At 42.5% G+C, this 21581-nt stretch overlaps 3 protein-coding genes across 3 annotated transcripts in view; 1 reads left to right on the forward strand and 2 right to left on the reverse strand.

Annotated features, from left to right (window-relative positions):
• Positions 1 to 1193: 1193 nt before the first annotated feature.
• On the reverse strand, positions 1194 to 11818 carry LOC134179877 (uncharacterized). Its single transcript, XM_062646885.1, has 23 exons — positions 11588 to 11818; positions 11244 to 11519; positions 10608 to 10830; positions 10384 to 10482; positions 10291 to 10317; positions 10086 to 10232; positions 9661 to 10023; positions 8944 to 9138; positions 6829 to 7479; positions 6722 to 6766; positions 6518 to 6667; positions 5844 to 6455; positions 5668 to 5769; positions 5508 to 5603; positions 5330 to 5446; positions 5174 to 5269; positions 4991 to 5119; positions 3817 to 3951; positions 3627 to 3752; positions 3113 to 3563; positions 2896 to 3053; positions 2131 to 2475; positions 1194 to 1399 (listed from the first exon to the last, which is right to left on the reverse strand). Exons 1-23 carry the CDS (start codon positions 11777 to 11779, stop codon positions 1383 to 1385), a joined length of 4752 nt encoding a protein of 1583 aa, XP_062502869.1. The 5' UTR covers positions 11780 to 11818; the 3' UTR covers positions 1194 to 1382.
• Positions 11819 to 12849: 1031 nt separating this feature from the next.
• On the reverse strand, positions 12850 to 21093 carry LOC134180213 (aftiphilin-like). Its single transcript, XM_062647316.1, has 7 exons — positions 19361 to 21093; positions 19174 to 19285; positions 19068 to 19115; positions 17229 to 17363; positions 17104 to 17170; positions 16969 to 17034; positions 12850 to 13512 (listed from the first exon to the last, which is right to left on the reverse strand). Exons 1-7 carry the CDS (start codon positions 21019 to 21021, stop codon positions 13157 to 13159), a joined length of 2445 nt encoding a protein of 814 aa, XP_062503300.1. The 5' UTR covers positions 21022 to 21093; the 3' UTR covers positions 12850 to 13156.
• Positions 21094 to 21315: 222 nt separating this feature from the next.
• The window catches only part of LOC134179353 (lymphocyte-specific helicase-like), a 7501-nt gene continuing 7235 nt past the window's right edge, over positions 21316 to 21581 (forward strand). The window contains exon 1 of the mRNA XM_062646221.1: positions 21316 to 21486. Within this exon, the coding sequence (XP_062502205.1) occupies positions 21331 to 21486 (156 nt within the window). The 5' untranslated portion in view covers positions 21316 to 21330. The remainder of the gene's footprint in view (positions 21487 to 21581) is intronic.

Raw genomic sequence — 21581 nt, forward strand, 5'->3', positions numbered from 1 at the left:
CAGAATGCATTTACTTCCTGCGTGTGTAAGTTAGACTCACTTTGAGTGTCAAATTTTCAAAGTTTCGCTGTTGCAAGACATCGCTTGAACGCCACCAGCAAGTGCAACTTGGAAACCATGAGTAGTGAAAGCGAATGCCAAGCAGCTTGGGACCCTATATATGTCATGCAGGTATCTACAGCAGCCATATGCAGTCTAGTGTTCCTTCTTCCGCAACTAGGCAGGTACGTTTTCATTCTATCATTCGAGTAATGGAAACGCACTCAACCCATTCACTTTTACGTACTAACACGTACCTCCAACTGTGTGTGTCCTTTATAGTATTCGGATACCAATTTGTTGTCTTGCGAGACAAACCGCTAGTTAAACTTTAATTGGAACGTCAAGCTCTAGAAATGCATGACTCACTGGTTCTAGAACTGAATGTCCGGTCTAGAACTTGCGCATTTCTTCCTTCTAATAAATTAATTATGAAGTCCGGTTTTTGGTCAAAATACTATTCATGTATTAATTGATTAATCAAAAAGTATTTGCATTTTTATTAAATATAAATATCATTGTTCATTTTAGGTGCAGTGTTACACACACCACACACACACACACACACACACACACACACACACACACACACACACACACACACACACCACACACACACACCACACACACACACACACCACACACACACGTTGTGAATGCACACAACACATGTACACTACTAAACTGCAATAATATTTACACAGTTGATAAATAATCATGTCAAGAGTCTTTCAAAACAAAAAACTCAGATCCCTAATTAATTGTACGGAAGACTGCGGTACAGTGCAATAAAGTCCAGCTAGGGACTAGATCTTTCCAGAAGAATCCTTTAGGTCATTACGGCTAACATACACCCACATTCCTGGAGTAGGGTTAGTTGAACCATGTCCAAACAAGAGTTTTCCTGTTAGGTGACGCAACAAGGCAGACATTTACATTCCAACTGTATTGGAACTACCATTGAATATCCGGTTAATAACATGTAAGTTCCCTAGCGGAATCCCTACTACTCTTAATACATACAGCAGTAGACACAATACCCTATATACCCTCATACGTAACCACACTACCTTAACAGTATGTATATACATGTTGAAACTGCGTTGACCCGGACTGGACTAGCTTCCGCGATTTCTATGAGACTTGCTAATCAATCAATCAATTAATTAAACATATATTTAATGTCAAATTGTCACGCATTACGTTTCCCCCTCTACATCAGTGCAACAAGTTAAATTAGCAAATGAAATCCCAACAGTCAAAAACAGTCCCAGCCTGATCTCAGGGTATGATTACAAAGATAACATGAACAATCACCATCAACACAATTGCAGTGCACGTTCTTAGCGCCTTGACCCACCTACAAGATTCAACAATAAATTTCCAAAACATCAAAGAGCATGAGAGTATAGCCTAGTCACCAGACTCACAACTTGTCGTGGTCTCTGTTTCCCTTGAAGGCATTTCCAATTACCAGATATTTTCTCCAACGTTCGAAAGTGGGTGGGTGAGGTAGAAGACTGTTCTGATTGAAAATGTTTAACAAAGTTTGTGCCTACATTAGCTGTAGCCTAGCCCACCCACAGGGTCACCTCTATGGCACAATGCACTGAGCCCGAGTGTCAATGTCATGCAAACATGCTAAGTTGTTCCTGCTGACTGCTTTTAGTAGATGGCTAGTCTTATCATCCTTTGCTTGCTTGTTGGTAATAGTAGAGCCTGTCAAGATGCAAGCTACGCTAGATGAAGAAAGTGAGGCTGAAAGCCGTTTTTGGGAACACCCTGCAGTGTTGTTAAACATGTGTCAGACATTTGTTCAAATTGAAGGGATGGCAAGGTGGTAACCCCAATCTGATCCTTGTTCCCATTCAAGAAATTGTCGGGTAATTGGAGATGTCCCCTTACGACACATCTTGTTGAGTTGAAAGTGTTGAAAGTGTCATAAGAGAGAGAACCAGGCAAAGACACCTTGGGCGTGTTCCATTGGTTGATCTTTATTGGTGTCAGGTTTTCCAATTATGAGGCCAGTGGAACACGCCCAAGATTGTGAGGACGTAACGAGGACACCACAGAAAACAGAAAGATACTTACTACAAGGTAAAGAGTTTCCAGAAGGATCCGTAGGACACACACATCGACTTCCAAATGTACTCATCAAGCATAATGAATCACTTAAACACTGTGAACAACTATTGGCAACATTTGACTGACGAGGAGCAATGGCTTTGACACTCGTGATCTTGAGTTTTGATCGACACACTGGAACTGGACTGTCGTCGTCAGAGACACGATAAATAGCACCAGGCTGTCGTCCATGTGAGTAGTAAACATAGCCATCCAAGACATCGAGACCAAAAGGATGATGAGACTGAGGTAACCTTCGTACTACTATCCTTCCCAGGCCATCCAAATCTGATCGCTCAATTCTCCCAATGCCTAAAGAAACACTTGATTGGACTGATACGTGCACACACAGACACACAGACACACAGACACACAGACACACAGACACACGCACACACAGACACAGACACAGACACGCACACAGACACAGACACAGACACAGACACACGCACACAGACACACACAGACACACACAGACACACACAGACACACACACACACACACACACACACACACACACACACACACACACAGACACACACAGACACACACAGATACACACACAGACACACACACAGACACAGACACAGACACAAACACAGACACAGACACAGACACAGACACACACACACACACACACACACACACACACACACACACACACACACACACACACACACACACACACACAACCACCACCAACAACAACACATTCTGTCACTAAGCACTAACCAGAGTCAGCCCAGTAGAGAAGTTCATTCGTATAGTCAATAGCAAGGCCATTTGGAAACCTCAAATTCCTGGTAATAATCGGACGAGGGAGAGTTCCATCCATAGTAGCTCTCGTAATAGTAGCTTGAGACAGCTTCCAATCAGACCAATAAAAGTAACTGCACAAACACACACATTCTATTCAATCTACACCACAAAACTCCTCAAGCTTCCTCACCCTCTTGCTGGATCTACAACTATTGCTCTCGGATTGGCGATTCCACGAAAGAACAGTAAGCGACTCTTCTTTCCATCCAAACTCATTACCTTGATCGCTTTCATCACAGTATCCGTGATGTAAAGATTTTGTCCAACCCAGTCCACGGCGATACCTTCCGGACCGATCGATTTGTCGCTCACAACAACGGACGGCGGCAGCTGACGAAGCATATGACCAGAGTGAATGCTGTGATTCATCATATCCGTCCAGTAGATAGTCTGTGAATTCAAGTCGTCGTAATCCACGTACATAGCTGACTGCCCTGGGCTCACTGAATACAACGTACTACTGCTCTCATCAATTGGCTTATGCAAGTAGCATGTTCGAACGCTGCGTCTATCAGTATACAACAAACGCCCAGTGAATGTCCGAGGCGTCGGCTGAGTAGTCGGCGGCGGTTCAGTTATACCTGCCAACAAACCGGATCAGTAATGTTGGGCATAGACAGCTGGTGTTACTGTTGCATGCTCACGTATACAATTCTTTCCATCGCCAACAAACCCACTATTGCAAGTGCAAGTGAAAGAGCCGATTGTATTACCACAGACAGCAAACCGAGAGCAGTCGTGTGATCCTCGTGCACACTCGTCTTCGTCTTCTGCAATACAACCACATTCCATAGATATCAACCGTTTAGTAAGAATACAAAGTATCAAGCAAACCATTGCACACTGTGCGATCCTGATTCCAGTAACGTGGTAATCGACATGAACAATTATATGATCCATCTAAATTGACACACTCTGCTCCAGGTGCGCAAGCACTCTGTGCCCTTTCACCGTTACATTCATCCACATCTACGAAAAAATTCATCAATAAATAATAAAATACATGTACTTAGGCCAGACAGACTACATTTTTGATTTTCGAATATTTGGACATAAAACCTGGACTAATAGAAATAAAAAATTAATGGACATGTGACACTTTGAGCAAATGCAGTTTCATTGCACTGCATACAATGCAAGATAACAAAATGAACACTAAAACAAAAGATACTGATACCGAGCGGAACGTGGTAATAGTCGCTAGATCACATGCACTGTTAACACTTTGGAGTGTTAGTCATTGATACACAGTTATAGTATGCATATAGTACCAAGTCACTTTACAGCAAGCATAATACCATTGCACCAGGACCATATAAAGAGAGAAGATGGAGCGTCCATGTACGCATGGGTGGAGTGATATAGTTGTGATGGTAAGAGGTGAAGCAGAGCTGTTGTTTACATTGTGCCTTAAATAGTAAGCTTGAGTTAGCATCAGCTCGAGAAGACGGCAGCCGAAGGAAGGTGCGAGAAAGCTGATCAACGCTCGAACAATACGATCTAACAACAAGAAGAAAGCCGGGTCCCTTTACCAATTGATGTGAATGTTACTGTCAATGTTACTGTCAATGCCTGCGTCTTGTTTTGCAAGCACATCTTGCAGCGAGTGTCAAAAGCTGTTGTTCTAGCACTAACTCAAAGTTACCATATTAGGATAGTGGCTCTGCCTCTTATTACCATCACAACGATATCACCCCCATGCACCCATGCTTAGACGGACGCTCCATCTTCTCTCTTTATGTGCTCCTGATTGCACATGCGCACATTAAGATCTATTCGTATTTTGGTCAAGCTAAAAACTGGACCAGCAAATCCGAGCGTCGAGAAAGTTAATTAGACTGGCCTTAGCAAGCAGTCTTTATCAAACTCAGTCCAGTCTTATTCTAACTTCGTTGATCAAAAATTGTCTCACTTCAGTTGCTCAGCGTGCACCCACGCTGAGCAGAAAGAAGATATTGACAATAAACCAACAATGAGAATAAGCCTGAGCCTGCCTACAGCTTCATACCAATACAAGAGGAATCGTCTTCATGCAAGTTGTAACCCGGTGGACACTCGCAACGATATGATCCACGTGTGTTGACACACGTAGCGATGAGATCGCAATCATTCAAGCCCAACGCACATTCATCGATGTCTGCAAACACAAGTTTCATTCACCAAATTCAAACTTCGATATCTCAGCCCTTACCAATTTCACAGAAATTGCCACTAAATCCTTGCGGGCACAAACATAATCCTGAAGCATTGCAGACACCATTATTCTGACATGGTTGCGAGCAAGCACCTACAGAGAAAACGTGAAAATTTTTGGCCGTCGTTATTTCCTTATTCAGACTTCCCGTACTTCTACAAGTAAGTCCGTCTCCAATAAATCCATCAAGACAATGACATTGGTAAGAGCCAAGAGTGTTGGTGCAACGTGCATTCTGATGACAGTTATCGCTAATGCACTCATCAATATCTAAAATATTAACAGAATTGTTGATTATTTTAATCAGATTGAATGACTCAATACAACTGACCACTTTGGCAGTATCTTCCTTCATATCCGATAGCACAATCACACTGATTTACTCCAATACAAACGCCTCCGTTTCTACAAGGATGACTACAAATGGCTGCCAGGGAAACAAATGTAAATGTACAAATATGGTAAACCAAACACAACTCTGTCACTCTTACATTTCTGACAGTAACGTCCTCGAAATAGAGGAGGACACGTGCAGCGATTCTTTCCATCACACGTGCCACCATTCTCACACGGCAGTCTACACTGTGACACAGCTGAAACGCATCAACAATAATTATAAAGTATTATAAATGTGGTAAACGCCAAACAACAACTGACAGTTTCTTACGTTGTTTAGTGGTAGGCCTAGTGGTAGGCCTAGTGGTTGGCTTAGTGGTAGGTTTAATGGTAGGCTTAGTAGTAGGTTTAATGGTAGGCTTAGTTGTAGGCTTAGTAGTAGGTTTAGTGGTAGGCTTAGTAGTAGGTTTAGTGGTAGGCTTAGTAGTAGGTTTAGTGGGAGGTTCGGTGATCTCCTGCTGTGTAGTAATGACTGATCCTTTATCGGTTGGGACTGCTATTACTGCTGGCTCTTCTGTTTCCATCCCAAAGCATGATATGTACTGAATGTCATCTAAACCGATGTCACCAACATAGCTACGAGTTTTGGTTGCCATGAATACCACAGAGGACAAAGTGTCGGGCAGCTGGCTGACCGATGCAAAATCAATCTTGACTTCTAGCCATTCATTGCCACGACTAGCAGAGTTGCTCCACAATTCAATAGCTTCACCTTGCTCAACTGGTTTCAATGTAACTGTCAGTGTGTTCATTGACGAACCATACATGTGATACCAGAAGCGAATGCCACATGCTGAGACACCAGGATCAACAGCTTGTCCTTCAAGAACAGCTCGATGGCCCGATCTAGTTGGATCTGAAGATTCAAAATAGACGTAATACCCTACAGACATAAAACAGTTTAACTAATCGAGAAACAAAGATTACATATACATTTGTACACACCATTTTCATCACCAAGTGTGTGATCCGTGGATGGACCGGTTTCTCCTGTTGGTGTACTTCCCTTATGTCGAGTCCACACAGCTTCAGCTTCATTCGACAACGCAGTTTTCCACTTGCAAAAATCTTTTTCAAAGTCGCAAACCTTGAAATCTGTAGGAGTAACACATGTAGTACAGAACATACAAAAGTGTTACAACAGCATACCAATTTCAAGATCTACAGTCGAGACAGTTGTCGGCTCTTCACTCACTACACATTACAAATAAATGAAACCCCTATTAGTCAATAATACAAATGACTTGCTAACAAACCAGGATAAGAGATCCAAGATATATCGTCGATCGAAACGTCTCCAAGAAAGCCCTTTGTTCGCTCAGCAGTAAACACAACTCTGTAGCCAAGATCTTCACCGGACGGCAGTCGTATGTTCGCTCTATGCCATTGATTGCCTTGGTCACCCTCAAGATGCCATAATTCACGTTCGTCACCAGATGAAAATCTCACAGATACCGTTAATGGCCCTGTATGCCTGCCGTACATGTGGTACCAAAACTGGATACCGAACACTAAATTTTGACTATCAACTGCCGGACCTAACAGTATGGCCCTGTAACCAGGCCTATTTGGCTGTGAGCTTTCCATGTACAAATAGTAACCTAATGCAGATCCTAATGTGTGGTCCACGTCTGGTCCAGTGTTCGGTGTAAGAGTGGGACCCCGGTTTCTCTCCCACTCTACATCTCCATTGTCGTCATTAATCCAATCACACATCCCGTCTTCAAACGAACAATCAAATAGCGAAACAACCGATTCAGCAGACTGACTGCATACAGGCAGTCTGGTGCATGATGTTGTCCCATCATGACATTCACATTCTAAGCATCCATTTTCTGTCCAACGTGATCCGTGAACATAAGTGGTATTACCACTGACACATCCAGCAGAAGTAAGCCCTAACAGATCTAAATAAACAGCATAATAACACAAATGTACATGATCTGGTTTTGCTATCTACAGAGTATTTAGACCACAACAACTTCCTACAATGTGATCTACACTGTACATGATATGGTATGATTTGTAGGTATATACAAACGTAAGTGTAAACAGAGACACAATAATTAATACAAAGCATGTTTATTCCATTTAGAAGTCTCAAAAAAAGTAATGCAGGGATGTGAGGAACGTGTTATAGTCACCTGCATAGTCTCCAGTTTCACAACTGTGTCTATTATGTCTGTCCATGCATCTCTAGTCATTCTCTCAAACAATTATAACCATAAACCTCCATTAGCTTGTTGCTTGAACAAGCTTAGCTATAAGTAATCATATAACGATATACTGATACAGCTAGACATTCTACACAGCATGCTGATAACCTATTCTGCACGAAAAGTTAATTTCAAAACCTACAGTTACAATGAAATAATTGCAAAGTGAATCTCTAAGAATGTGAAAAGTATACATAATGCACAGTTTGAGGTACTTTTAATTAAAGCTTCCAAACAACTGTTCTCCCTGAACCAAATAAGTTTCCAAATCACGATTGAACTGTGTTGTAAGACAGCTACAGAGATTCGTTAATTTTTCAAAAATAAAACAGAGCAAATAATGTCAGGAAACACATGATAGCATCTGTAAACTTAATGAAGGTGGCTTCCGAAATTAGCTGATCTACAGTGCATTGCTAAGATTTGCTAATCGTAGTAAAAGCGGGTGTATACGAGAACCACTACAGCAACAACGCATCTAACTTATTCATACCCCTAACTGATACTTCAGCACTGCGTTTCATTTTTGCATTCTTGTTTTAAGGTTAGTGGTTAAAGGTCACGTGTAGGAGGGTGGGACTAGCAACATAGGAGGTACAGATAGAAAGATCATATTACATAAACTCTTGGAGTTCTAAATTGCAACCACACATGCCTTTGTGTATAGTCTCACCTACTGGTGTTCACATTCTGCTATAAAGAGTCACAACTATAACTGTTGGACAAATACGTCGCACACCCTCCTTGTACATGCTAATATATTGAATGTTTATAATTACAAGAAATGAAGGGAAACGCACAAGAAGACTTGAGAGATGCATTTGGAGGCAAACAAAGGTTTTCTTATCCATCAGGATAACTGCAAACCACTGATGTCGACTACACAATTGCAAGTTGTGACAACATTGGCCGTCTGATCTTGTTGGGCACATAAGGTAAGTATTTTCACAACAGCACTTTGCAATAACACAAGCCATGCATGGAATTAAATTTACAAAATACACTATAAATCATGTTTTAGGAATTTCATTTGAACTTGATTGATCACTGGTTATTTAACTAAATTTCTGCATTTCAAGTTAAAATAACAAATAATATTTAAATGAGAAATGTTAACGAGTAATTCAAAAATAATTGCTTAAAATTTAAACATACCTTCACGCACAGACAGACACTCTGCACAACATTTTCCAGGACTTGGGTCAGCAAACTTGACACATCCCTTCGGATGATCGCAATGCACTGTCGTACAATACACCGTTCCATCATCGCACACACAGGTCTTACATCCATCAGATGAAGACCACTGATACCCGTGCAGATACACCACACTGTCCAAGTGGCATGTCCCTAATCACATTCACATTCAAAACAATGACATATTGCACACTCCCTTCCTAAGGTATGCATGCCCAGTCCTTCTAATTCTGTATTGACTACAGAGTAGCTTCTATATGCTCCTCTATTTGTTTACCCTTTCCATATTGCCAATACTGACACATGATGCCCTGTAGGAGTGACCTCAAGTCATACCAATACATATAATCCCATACGCCCAACCAGGATGATCCTCTACACTCCTTTACCACCATAGAGTCTCTGGTAATGGGACCAACCATTTACAGTAAAGTCTCAGTATGTGGTTCCTTGTAGAACATACTAAATTGGCATTTTACCTCAATCTACTGATTAGCGCACCCACAGGTATCAGCTACATACTTAGCACATGCCTCAGACATACTAATTATGATTGCCCAAAAGTAATTAAGGGTATGATTTATTGGTCACAGTATGTGTACTTTAATCCTATCAGACTAGACCACCTGATTGAGAGGCCTTACTATTAGGAAAAGACTAAAGTAAGTGACTTACTGTATCGACAATATGTCGAATATGTTACATCATCAATTGCTATGTCTGAGCTGTAGTGCAGTCCTCGAACGCCAACAAGCAAAACTTGAAACGGCTCAGTGCTAGACAGAAGCACATCGGCTCTATTCCATTTCTCACCCTGGTCATCCGACCTTTCCCACACTGTCATCTCTTTCTTAGACTTCAAACCTACTAACTTCACAATTAATGTCCCCATCCCTTTTAGCTCAGGTGTAGAGGACATGTGGTATGCAAACGAAAGCTGGCAAGACGAGAGTGGATCTGTGGACGGAAACGGTCGACTTTCAAGAACAGCTTTCTCACCAGACCGAACTGCCGATGCCTCTAAATACATATATGCTTCTATATAATAAAAATATAATGAATCTTTTAATAATGAAAAATTCTATCAAAATGGAACAAACTCGAATCGTCATTTCCAGTCTTAGGACCAGTGTTATGTGAAGGAGTTGGTCCACTATTGAGCATCCAGTCAGTATCGTCATCTAACGATTGTTGCCAGAACGGGCATGTCTTTGTCTCAAAGTCACACGATTCCAACTTCTCAGGAACTAACCAAATATAAACCAATACCAACATCCTGTCACCTCACAGACACGTTTTATGTACCTGGTACATTAGGAAGCGATGCTACAGCTGAAACACATTAACACTGCGATGCAAGTACAACATCAACACAAAGCAATACAAACAAACACTCACCCTTGTAGCCATGCTGCACATCGCCCAGCAATGTATTCCACACTGGCGTACGCAAAACCTGTGCAGCAGCAGCATCACAGCATTCCACATCCCAATCATCTACACAAACAAAATAAACGTCAGCCTGTTGAATAAAGATACAACCATCTGTCATACGAGTTCACATCACATCTCACTATACTCATCAATTGCAACTCAATAAACATCACTGCAGCTGTGTTTACCAGACATCGCTGCCGGCGGCTTTACAGATCCTCCGCAGCTGACACCATACAACCACCTCCCATCCCGGTCCACATTGGAATATGCCACGCCCCCGTTGATCACAACCTCCCTTCCGTTCGAGCCTCGAAACGACACTCTCGCCGCACTGCTCGCATTCCCAAAATTGAAAATAACAATCGAACGATGCCCATCACTAGTCAAGACAATCTGAGACGAAGCCGCCTGCACAAAACAAGAAACATGTACGCAGAACGACTAACGAGCATGCGTGGGACAGCCCCGGATATCCGGATAAAAACCACAGAGCGCGGTTAGGAAACCACAAACTGCAAAGGTGCGAACACGGATCGACCAATTTATAATCGCGCTATACGCACGCATCACATCGGTACGGACCCAAAAAATTACACACCACGCAACCGTCACCCTCTCGACTCAGATCGAGTGGCAACCGGCTGCACATGCGGCCTCTTTGCGCATGCAATACAATACGAACTCCGCGCTGCAACCCATCCCGGCCAACAATTCGCTCTGCATTCTTTCGTGCTCGACTCCGTCGCCGCCTCTTCGAGCAGCACGCGCCGACAGCGAGCGATTAGAGACACAACACACACGCATGCAACACACGCATCCACCTCACGCTGATCCCTGCTCAACTTCCCACGTCGATCGCCTCTCTGGAAGGTGAGGACTGCAGACCAGATCGGCGCGAAGTCGAGCTCCCGCACGGCGGCGTGAACGATTCTCGACACTCTCGATCTGTCGCGTTGCGCCTGCGACACCCGGTAGTACAGACGGTATTTCCACGTCGATGGTAAGCGGATGAGATGCTCTGCCTTCTCGGGAAAGAAACGAGCGAAGAGAGGCGATGAGCGACCGTCGTCGAGCGCCACCAATCCCGACTGATCGACCTGCAATTTGTAACATAATTATTACGGATCGCACGTCGAGTGGATCGAGATTTCGCGCAAATTCTCACCACGGCGAGAGAGAAATCGACGCACTGAAATCGGAACGGCTCGGGAAACTTGACGACGACCGGCTGGTCGCTCGCCTCCGTCCTCCGATCGCCGTGGCTCTTTCCGAACGGCAACAGAACACTCGACCCGCCTGCATGCGCGACATGTGCAGTCGCAGCCGCAACGAGGAAACCAACAACGAAGCCCGTCATCGCCTCACACCGTCGACAAATCGACTGCTGCAATGCTCACCCACTCGGCCGCGATATCTGGATGGAGCAGCCTGCGGGGCGGTGCTTACAATAATTATAAACGCGATTCCTAATGCGAGCCACGTGCGCCGGGAAACTCCCGCCAAGCGATGCGGAGATGTTGCCTCCGCAAGGCGCTAGCTAGCTAGTTAGCGGAAAGCCAAACGAACGCAAAAGGCTAAACGAAGTTGTCGCTTATAATTACGTCGCGAGGCGATAGTGTGGCGGCGCGAACCGGCCAATGAGGCCATGCGCAGTTTGTCAACACCTCGATGCGCAAACGTCTAAACTATACGAAGGGAGGCGCCAGGAACTTGAGATTTGTCCACCCTGGGGTTAGATTCTCTCGATATCGGTCAAACTCGGTGTGTGTCTCATCCTTCTTTGTCGTTTCGCCTTTTGCTTGTATATACAAAACGTCATCGAAAATTAATTATATAACCACAGGGTGCATCATGATGCAGCTATACAAGTAACAGCCTATTCGTGTAGATGGATACAATTTGTCAGCGGTTTGTAGATTCGTATCCGACACAACGCGGCTACAAACGAGCACGGCGCGATGCTATACAGAAGCCGTTTGCTTGATTGTGATGTCTGTTGCTGTGTTGTACAGTCCGCAAGACAAACAAACCGTTTGCAGATTTTCGGGTCGCCATTTTGTGGCTGAGATTTCTCGCTGCTCGATGATGGCGAGAAATCGACCACATTCAACCAGAGTTAGTGTAACTTGTTAAAGCTTCTAAAGAGATTAACAGACCATGTATTAAGTGTTTGAATGTCTAGTACATTTAGGTGTCAGACTTCTGTCTTCTCAAGTACACTAACTAGAGGCCCACTTAGCCCACACAACACACACAACACACACATCATCCGTCTAGAAATACTTCCCAACAATGGTTGGAAAATAACTCTTAAAATACAACAAACGGCGGCTTTGAAGTAGACACACCTAAGTCTTTGGTCTGATTTGATGGAATGTTAAACGCGCAGTTTGTCTGAAGTTGTGTTCATAACAGGAAGTAGGGATGCCCAGTAAATGTCTCAATTGTTTTGTTTGCGTACACCGGTTGGTCTTCCATGCAGGCAATTCTGAGAAGATCACCCTGCAGTTCACGCAAACCTTGTCTCACAACTGGTACCACATAACCAGGGTAATCAAAAGCCACAGACCATAGGCACGTGAATGCATTAGTGACATTCTTCTTTGTTGTAGTGAGACAATCTGCGGCAGGTTATAATCGGGCTTGTTAATGCACACAAGTCACTCTCTGCCCAACATAGACAACTAACTACACAATCTGTTATCAAACGAGTCTTACAAAATTAGATGTCATGCTATACTAACAGATCAGATGAGGATGTGTCTACTGACACAGTTGTATGACTGACTCTATGTTCCATTGAGCTGAACTGCATTGGGAACATAAGAACAGTCGAATGTATAAATGACAAATCGGGCAAAGACGCCACCACTGCTGCTGCTTCTGGGCTTAGTTCAACTTTAGTCATAGAATTTTGGACAAACCACGTTGATTGACCCCCAAGAGCAAAGACTTTAGCCAGTGGGTCTGATGATTGAGTTGTTTCTTTGCGTTCGGGAGATGTCGATGCTCTGAGATTACTAGAAGATGGCTCCAGTAAGAGACCAAGTGCTTGTAAGTCTGCCATTGCCAAACCACCATGACTCTCACCTAGACAGAAAAAGCATAAGTGTGTGTGTGTGTGTGTGTGTGTGTGTGTGTGTGTGTGTGTGTGTGTGTGTGTGTGTGTGTGTGTGTGTGTGTGTGTGTGTGTGTGTGTGTGTGTGTGTGTGTGTGTGTGTGTGTGTGTGTGTGTGTGTTACCTACATGGCAAGCAAACTTCCTATAATGCAAGACTACATTCCTGTTTTTGTAGTGGGACTTTGTAATGGGACCCTAAGGTCATCAGACTCACAAAATTATCACACTGGATGTGGTTCAATAACCTCACCACTACACCCTCAAGATTAAAACTTAATCATGGTAGAGATTGACCACTTAAGTGTACAATATAGATGGTTGTTTATAGTTGACAAATGTTTACAAATAGATAGCAGAATAGACCACATTTCCAGCTCTCCTACACAGGCTTTACCTCTATGACACACCATGCAGCCTCATCCCTCTTAGACATAATAAACAGACAGCAAAACTCATCAGAGCCAGAGACCTCAGTTAAGCTCTAATAACTGTCTAGCCCCACTGTGTCATATTCAACATTCCCTCTCAGCAAGAGGAGAGACACCTGAAATGAAAGACTGGCACAGCTACAATGCCGAAACAGAATAGTAAAAATGACTAAGTCTACAGTTATCCACAAGCAAACCAGTCTTGGAAGACCAACATTGTCAATAAAAGCTGTTGTTGAAGTTTACAGTAGCACCAGCACATTACACATAAAGGGCTGTGACCAGCATAGCACCAATGAGCGTTTGCATTTTGATTGGACACCAGTTTACAAACATCTGTCAAAGCCCACCAACCATTTCCAAGAGAGGGTCAAATAAATGCATCCCAACATATTGGCTATAGCTTTCCTTAGACCTACACAGCATTATGAGACACTCCTAACCTGCTGTAAGGATACTATAGTCACATTATCAGATAATTTATGTCGATCTCTTATCCTGCATTGGAATTAAATAATTAACAAACAATGTTAGACACTACAGGGAGTTTTCTTCAAAAATCATTTAGAGTGAGCACAGCAGGTAAACCTATAATGATGTGCAAATCACTAAAGCAAAACCAAAAGATAAATACACCATGACAATGGGTCTCCTGCAAAGGTTAAAGAAGATAAAGATCAAACATGTGTTCAAAGTCAAGAATATGCCTTTCTATTGACAGAAACAAACCCAAACAGGCATACTGTATATTCACGCATTTTTAGAGAAAGAGCATTTCTGAACCTTGCAGTGATCTGAGACACACCAAGACATCCTCTCTCTGACTATATCCAAACAGTTGAACAGAGTGCCACCACAGATACTTCCATTACTCGTGTGTGGCTCTGAATTTCTCATGACCAAGATCTACCAGTGTACACTCAACTGCATCCAAATAAGACTGGAACACTAACAGGAAGAGAAGTATAGCGACATATATCCATGTACTCTCTATTATTATCAATTATTTTCAAGTCTTATTGTTTTTTTTTTTGAAAGTTCTTGTCTCAAAATATCTATCACAAATTTTTTGATTCCTTGAAGGGTATTATTACTCAGACCTCGTTTACGAGCATGTGCAATATGTTCCCAATAGCAGTGTCATGTAGATACGTCAAGGAAGCTATCAAAAAGGGCAGCATCATTCTTAGCATATGAGTGTGAGGCAGAAGGACAGATAACCTAATGCCAAAGACCCCACCTGGTACAGTCAGAGCTTCCTATCACTTATGACCTTGTTGTTCTGTACCAGAAGTCCAAGACATATTTTGTGAGTGAGAGAAGCGAGCAATTTTTCTCTAATGCATCAAAGGGGTACACTGAATGTCCGTCCATACCTACATACATCCGTCCGCCACCACCCCTACCCCTAGGGGAATTGTTTAGGAATTGATAAATTTGAATCATTCTTTGCTAATTTTGAAGAAGCTAAACATAAAATAGTTTACGTCATGTGATGTCATCACTTGAGATGTTTCTATGGAAACCATGCTCGCATAGGTGACTGTGTTGCACCACCCCTACACCCAGGGGATAGATGTTACAAATTAATCATTTTGAATAATTGTTTGTCTTACTCATGGGTGTAAAAATGAACACTTCACGTTATGTGACATCAATCTGTGATTACTGCTATGGCAACAATATTGAATTAAGTGTAAGCAACGTTTTAACTTATATGTCTGAGTTGTTGTACTAACTGTTTTTGTGACAGTTAATGCTGTTCTTAGCTAATAAATAAGCTAATGTAATAAAAGTCAACAACTGCTACCATCGCAATGCAAACATTGCTCACTTACCGTACTTGCAAACAAGTAAGGTACATGCTCGCTGGCACAGGTGGGAATGAACTGAACACCCATTACTATTTTAGTAGAGTGGTGTTGCCGGTAGTTGTTCAGTTGTTAGCAAATACAAATATATACACCAATAATTAAATCGAGAAATACCTAACATAGCCCTGAAATATGTCAAAAACTCCATGTTCAAAAATAAAATTAAATTGTTTTAGAAAAGGTCAACAAATTAGTACACCACACTGCTGCTCGACAACAATTACTATCAATAGGGTACCACATAAGTAAAACGATAACTATTAATCATACTGTAACTTTGAAACTGTCCATGTTTTTGTCTCTACATGAGAGGAACTAAAGACTGTCAGACGACACTCAACTACAACACTGCTCAAATAATACAGACCAGTATCTGTTTTATGTATCATATTTCTTCGATTAAACGCCCCAGCTGAGAGTACACATAAAATCTAAGCGCCGCCCTTGAATACATGCCACATTTCATCTATTACTCGTATTTGGAAGGAAAATCGTACAACTGCATACGTGAGGCAAACGTTTCTTTAGACTACTCGCATACTGTTTCATCACGACATCTCAAATTATGAATGTGCACCAGTAAGTTACAATGTGTTCTCTTGAAAAGATGTCAAACTTACAGCATGACATTCCTATAGGCCTGTCCACACTAGACCAGAATGGATCGCGATTCGCCGTGTCATTTTTGATATCATGGGACTGATGACCGATGTGTATGTGTGGCTTGTTTGCTTGTGGAAAGCATTGATACAGCGACGTAAGGTGAGCGAGAACAAAGACGAGTGAGGAGTGTTAGATGTTCCGACTACACGCGTAGCGTACGTGAAGGTAACGCCCATTATTTCTAATTGGATTCAACCACCGATCGCAATCCAGTTGCCAGTGAGGACAGGCCTTTAAGCACAGACAGAGAGCCTTTAACAAATAAACGCTGCTCTTGTTTAAATGCCACTGTAGAGTGCAGATAAAAAATAAATGCCGTGGCATCTAATCGAAGAAATGCAGTATGCAAACAATATAAAACAGATAGCCTTGTAATCCAAGTAGTAGTCTGTAGCATTATCCTTAATGCAGTGCAAGCATTAAAACATAAAATTTAATTCCATAAACAACCACCGTATTACCTGTAGAAGGAGTGGCTGGACTTGCCGGCGATGGCCCGAAAAAGTCCAAATCAAGCATTCCAACATCTAAAACGCATATAACAGCCAATGAAATAAAGTTACTTAAGTAATCACAACAAAGCTTAATTAACATACCGACTCCTTTTCCCATTGGAGCAGTGTTTGTAATCTCAGGTAGAACCGATTGAGACCAATTGGTATCCTGACAAGTAAACATGTCAATTGACTATAGTTTGCTATAGGTAGTGAATAGTAACTACCACAGCTTGTTGACTGAGAGGTAGTGGTTGTGCTGTTGCTGCCGGCATTGGTGATGCAGACAGATCAAGTAAAGTGTTTGCTACTGGAACAGCCATTTCACTGATGACGGGAGAAAGCTCCGAATCAAGCCAACCCTAAAACATAATAAGCAATATGAGAAATGTTACACAATGGCTGTTTGCAAAGAGTGTGACAACCAATAGTCAGCAAACTATTCTGTGTGTGTGTGTGTGTGTGTGTGTGTGTGTGTGTGTGTGTGTGCGTGAGCACGCGTGCATGTATGACATGCACATAACCTCACAATATCAGCTACAGTCACTACCATATAAAATAAACTGTTGACAAAATTTTTATTTAGCTTCCTTAAAAGTATATTGCCCGAATTCATTTTGCCGATTACATCTCCTAGACCACCAATATTAACCATCTGCTGCCTTCTAGCCATGGTTGCAGATGTTTCTTATTCAGAACTTGAAAAAAGCGGCGAAATGCATGTGTACTAGACCTGTTTCCAGCAGTGTAATTCCCAATCTTTGCTCTCTGCCTTCCAAATACCCGTTGTATTTAACTTATTTCTCACATGTTCAGTTTTCGTGAGCTTCCCTCTGCATCACCATTTTCATTGTCATTCACATCATTCCTAGCCTACCGCAGGTACAACAGAAGATAAGTTTGAGTTTCGTTTTCGCACGTCTTCATGAACTACTGTGTACATCACCACAATAGCCACAGCATGGGGTCGATAATATCACATCTTTGTACCCAAAAATGTTATTCTGGTGGCAACTCATATATGATACAGCCAGACCTCGTTATGCCGACAATGTTTGTCCCACCCGTTTCTGTTGAACTAACGAGACTGTTGGATTATCGGTAATGTTGTCAGACTATTGGGTCTTCAAATAATGAGGTCTGACTGTAGTTGTCATGACAACAAAAAGGCATTTTGAATTACTAGTTGATAATGTAATATCACTGGCAAATTGACTTCTTTAAATATCAAGGATGCCGTAACCCAACTTTCCCTACATTTATGCAAGTGCTGATAGCCTGTCCTATTCCCATCAGAAGGCACACACCAAACATGCCAAACAGCAAGACAAGACACTTAAAAACACAAACACAAAACCACACACACATGCAAACACAAACACATACACACGTACACACACACACACAGACACACACACACACACACACACACACACAGACACATGCACGCACATGCACACACACACACACACAAACAACAAAATAAACTAACAAACAAAAACAAACACAACATACACATGTAAACACACAAACACACACACAAACAAAAAAACACAAACTAACAAACAAAAACAAACAAATAACAAAAACTAACAAACAAACAACAAACAAACACAAACACCACATACACATGCACACACAAACAAAGAACAAAAACTAACAAATAAAAACAAACACAAACACCACATACACACACAAACAAAAAACAAAAACAAAACTAACTAACAAAAACAAACAAACAAACACAAACACCACACAAACATGCACAAACAAACAAACAAAAACAAACAAACACAAACACCACACACACATGCACACATGCACACACAAACAAACAACAAAGACTAACAAATAAAAACAAACAAACGAACACAAACCATACCACATGCCACATCAAACACCACAGGACAAGCAAAACAAGTGCCCCTAACAACTCAATTACACTCTACAAAAACACCTTCACAACCTGTAACAAACAACATGACTTGTACAACAGTAAGCTCTGTCTAAACCCTAGATACCAACACATCTTATCATGTCACTATTGAAACAAGCTGTGACCTTACCACATCGCCAAAAAACTGCAATTGAGCCCCACCAAATCCGGGCGACAACTAAAGCAATACCAAATCTCACTACAACAACTACACACCAACAATCACAACGACACACCACGGCATGAACGTCCACATGCAGCACGTCCATCAAATGCTGATGAGTACGACATTCGTTTAAGTTGAAACGACCTTTGACTTCATCCGACAACGTCTTCAGTTGATCCCACCTGTAGAGCAACATTACACAAACTTACCACCATACCATGTATATAATAAATATATTAAATATAATATATATATACTTTAGTCCATCTTGACTGCTAAGATGGAAATCAAGTGTTTTCTGTCCAGACTGTACACCATCAGATGCTACAAATGTCGTAAACGTCGACGTCAACACGTTCTGTACTGATTCAGAATCCAGTCGACTGTGAAGTTGCGGTACGCTTGGTCTGATGTTTGACTGAGGTGTCGCTGGCTGTGCTGCTAATTGAGTTTGTGCCGACGAGGCAAACACACCAAACGCACTTTGAGTTGAACCGACCGGACTAAATGCATTTCCAGTGTTTACTGATGAACTGAAGTCGCCAAAATCATCTGCAGTTGAGGAACTAAAGTCTCCAAACCCATCATCATCAGTATTGCCAGTAGATGCCGCCGATTGGCTAGATGCTGTTGCACCAGTTGACGAAGGAACCACAGAAGTCGATGAAAAAGCAGCAAATTCGTTGGATGAAGAAAAATCACCAAACGCGTTGTCTAACTCATTTATAGACTTTACTACAGAAGGCGGTGCAGACGAGGAAGGAAATTCGTGTCTATCTTGAGACGACGTGAAATCTCCGAAACCATCCGTATGTTCCTGTGTAGTAGACTCCAGATGTTGTGTATTGTACGTGTATTCTTTGTCTGTTATGACTAACTGAGTAGCACATTTCTCTGAACTATTAAAGTCAGGTCCAGATCCTACCACAAATCCATCGTTTTCTGTTGCGTTTTTGTGCTTCGTGGCATCGCCGTGACCGTCCATCGATAAACCAAATCGACCGAAACCGTCGTCATCTATGTATGTCTCTTGTTTGTCACGTTGTGGCAACGTTCCATACGATTCGAGAGAATGGCGACCGGCATCGAAGGCTACGTCACTAGTCTGTAGTACTTTCGGTTGAATATTTACATTAAAGCTAACAGTTTCGACATTATCCACGTCCACATTCGTCTTCATCTCGTCCCGATTTCTTTCCATCCCATCGACTGACGAAATAAACTCATCACCGGGCAAACGTCTCGACTCGGTCTGACACACATCGAACACCCGATCCAATCCATTCTGCGTCTCCTCTCTGATTTTGATCGAAGTAGGTGTAGTAAAGTCACCAAACGCGATGCCACCGTTGAAGGTGTCATCACCAGTCGCCTTCTCTACTGCAGTCGTTGGCCATAAGCTTCGTCTCTCCATTTCTACACCATGTCCACAACCCTCGTTCACATATCCCGAACTGAAATCACCAAAATCGGCAAACGCTGTTTCTCCAGTTGAGCTTTCATCTCTCACACTGCCGACAAACTCGCCCGGCCAGGCGGAAACCTCGACTCTAGACTGAGAGTCGACTGTACGTGTACCATCACTATTACCCGGCCGAGTGCCAGGCCAACTATCGACTACCACAGCGTCTCCATTCCCTTGAAATCGGGAAAAATCTCCAAACCCTCCGCCACTATGGTCGTCGGCGCCGACAAATGAGTCACCGGCTGCCTTGTCTGTTGAGTTCCAGGGATGTACGAACGGTGAATGTACATTTAACGTTTCTAATACGCTTGACGTATCTCGAATTGCCCCGTTGGTGGCGCCGTCGTGTTTGTCTGCAGCTTGACTGTCCGATTTGACGCTCAAATTGAAGTCTGCACTCCAGCCGGCTGTAGCAAATTCTCCGAAATCGTCGTCTAGACCTGTGCTAGCCATACAGGACTCCTATTTCGCCACTAGTGGCTGGTTAGGCCGAGAAAAACCGCAGACGACGAGATACCAGTTATCTTCCCGTCACGTGATGCTTGTAATGGGCATGCGCACGAAAAAAATACGTTTGCTATTGATATGCAACGTTTAGTAAAGTAAATACACATTGTTAACGTTAGATCAACGTTGTCACTACTCGTTTCCAAATTTACAATTTGCTTTTGCTCTAACTAAAACGGTCTGGCAACGCGAGACAAGGTCCCGTGATTATCCGGGAGATACTTTACCCGCCAAATCTCCGATTTTCACACGGTCATGTGTGACACAATAATGGAGATCTCTTCAGTCGCAGCGGACAGTCCGCCAACGTTAGGACTCGTTAGCGAATCTGTCATCACCCAATCTATGTTGAGCGAAGAGAAAGCTTTGCAGGCAGAAAGCGAGAAGAACAAAGCAGCTGAGAGAGAAAAGGTAAGCAACAAACAGGCAACATCTAGTACAATGCTTTCTCTTTCTTTTCTCACTTTATTTAATTCTTTCCTAAATTATGTTTTATTTTTTATTCT

Source organism: Corticium candelabrum, chromosome 5 (assembly GCF_963422355.1).
Source record: "Corticium candelabrum chromosome 5, ooCorCand1.1, whole genome shotgun sequence".
Lineage (NCBI taxonomy): Eukaryota > Metazoa > Porifera > Homoscleromorpha > Homosclerophorida > Plakinidae > Corticium > Corticium candelabrum.

Bases quoted from the DNA above. Each gene is read 5' to 3' on its own strand.
- LOC134179877 (XM_062646885.1), bottom strand. From the start codon at position 11,779: ATGACGGGCTTCGTTGTTGGTTTCCTCGTTGCGGCTGCGACTGCACAT. The intron at 9,139-9,660 runs GTAAGTCACTTA...GAATGTGATTAG, and splicing joins TTCGACATATTGTCGATACA to GGACATGCCACTTGGACAGT. The intron at 3,753-3,816 runs GTTTGCTTGATA...GTTGTATTGCAG, and splicing joins GGATCGCACAGTGTGCAATG to AAGACGAAGACGAGTGTGCA.
- LOC134180213 (XM_062647316.1), bottom strand. From the start codon at position 21,021: ATGGCTAGCACAGGTCTAGACGACGATTTCGGAGAATTTGCTACAGCC. The intron at 19,116-19,173 runs GTGTGTCGTTGT...GTATTGCTTTAG, and splicing joins ATGTGGACGTTCATGCCGTG to TTGTCGCCCGGATTTGGTGG. The intron at 13,513-16,968 runs GTAATACGGTGG...TTTTCTGTCTAG, and splicing joins TCCAGCCACTCCTTCTACAG to GTGAGAGTCATGGTGGTTTG.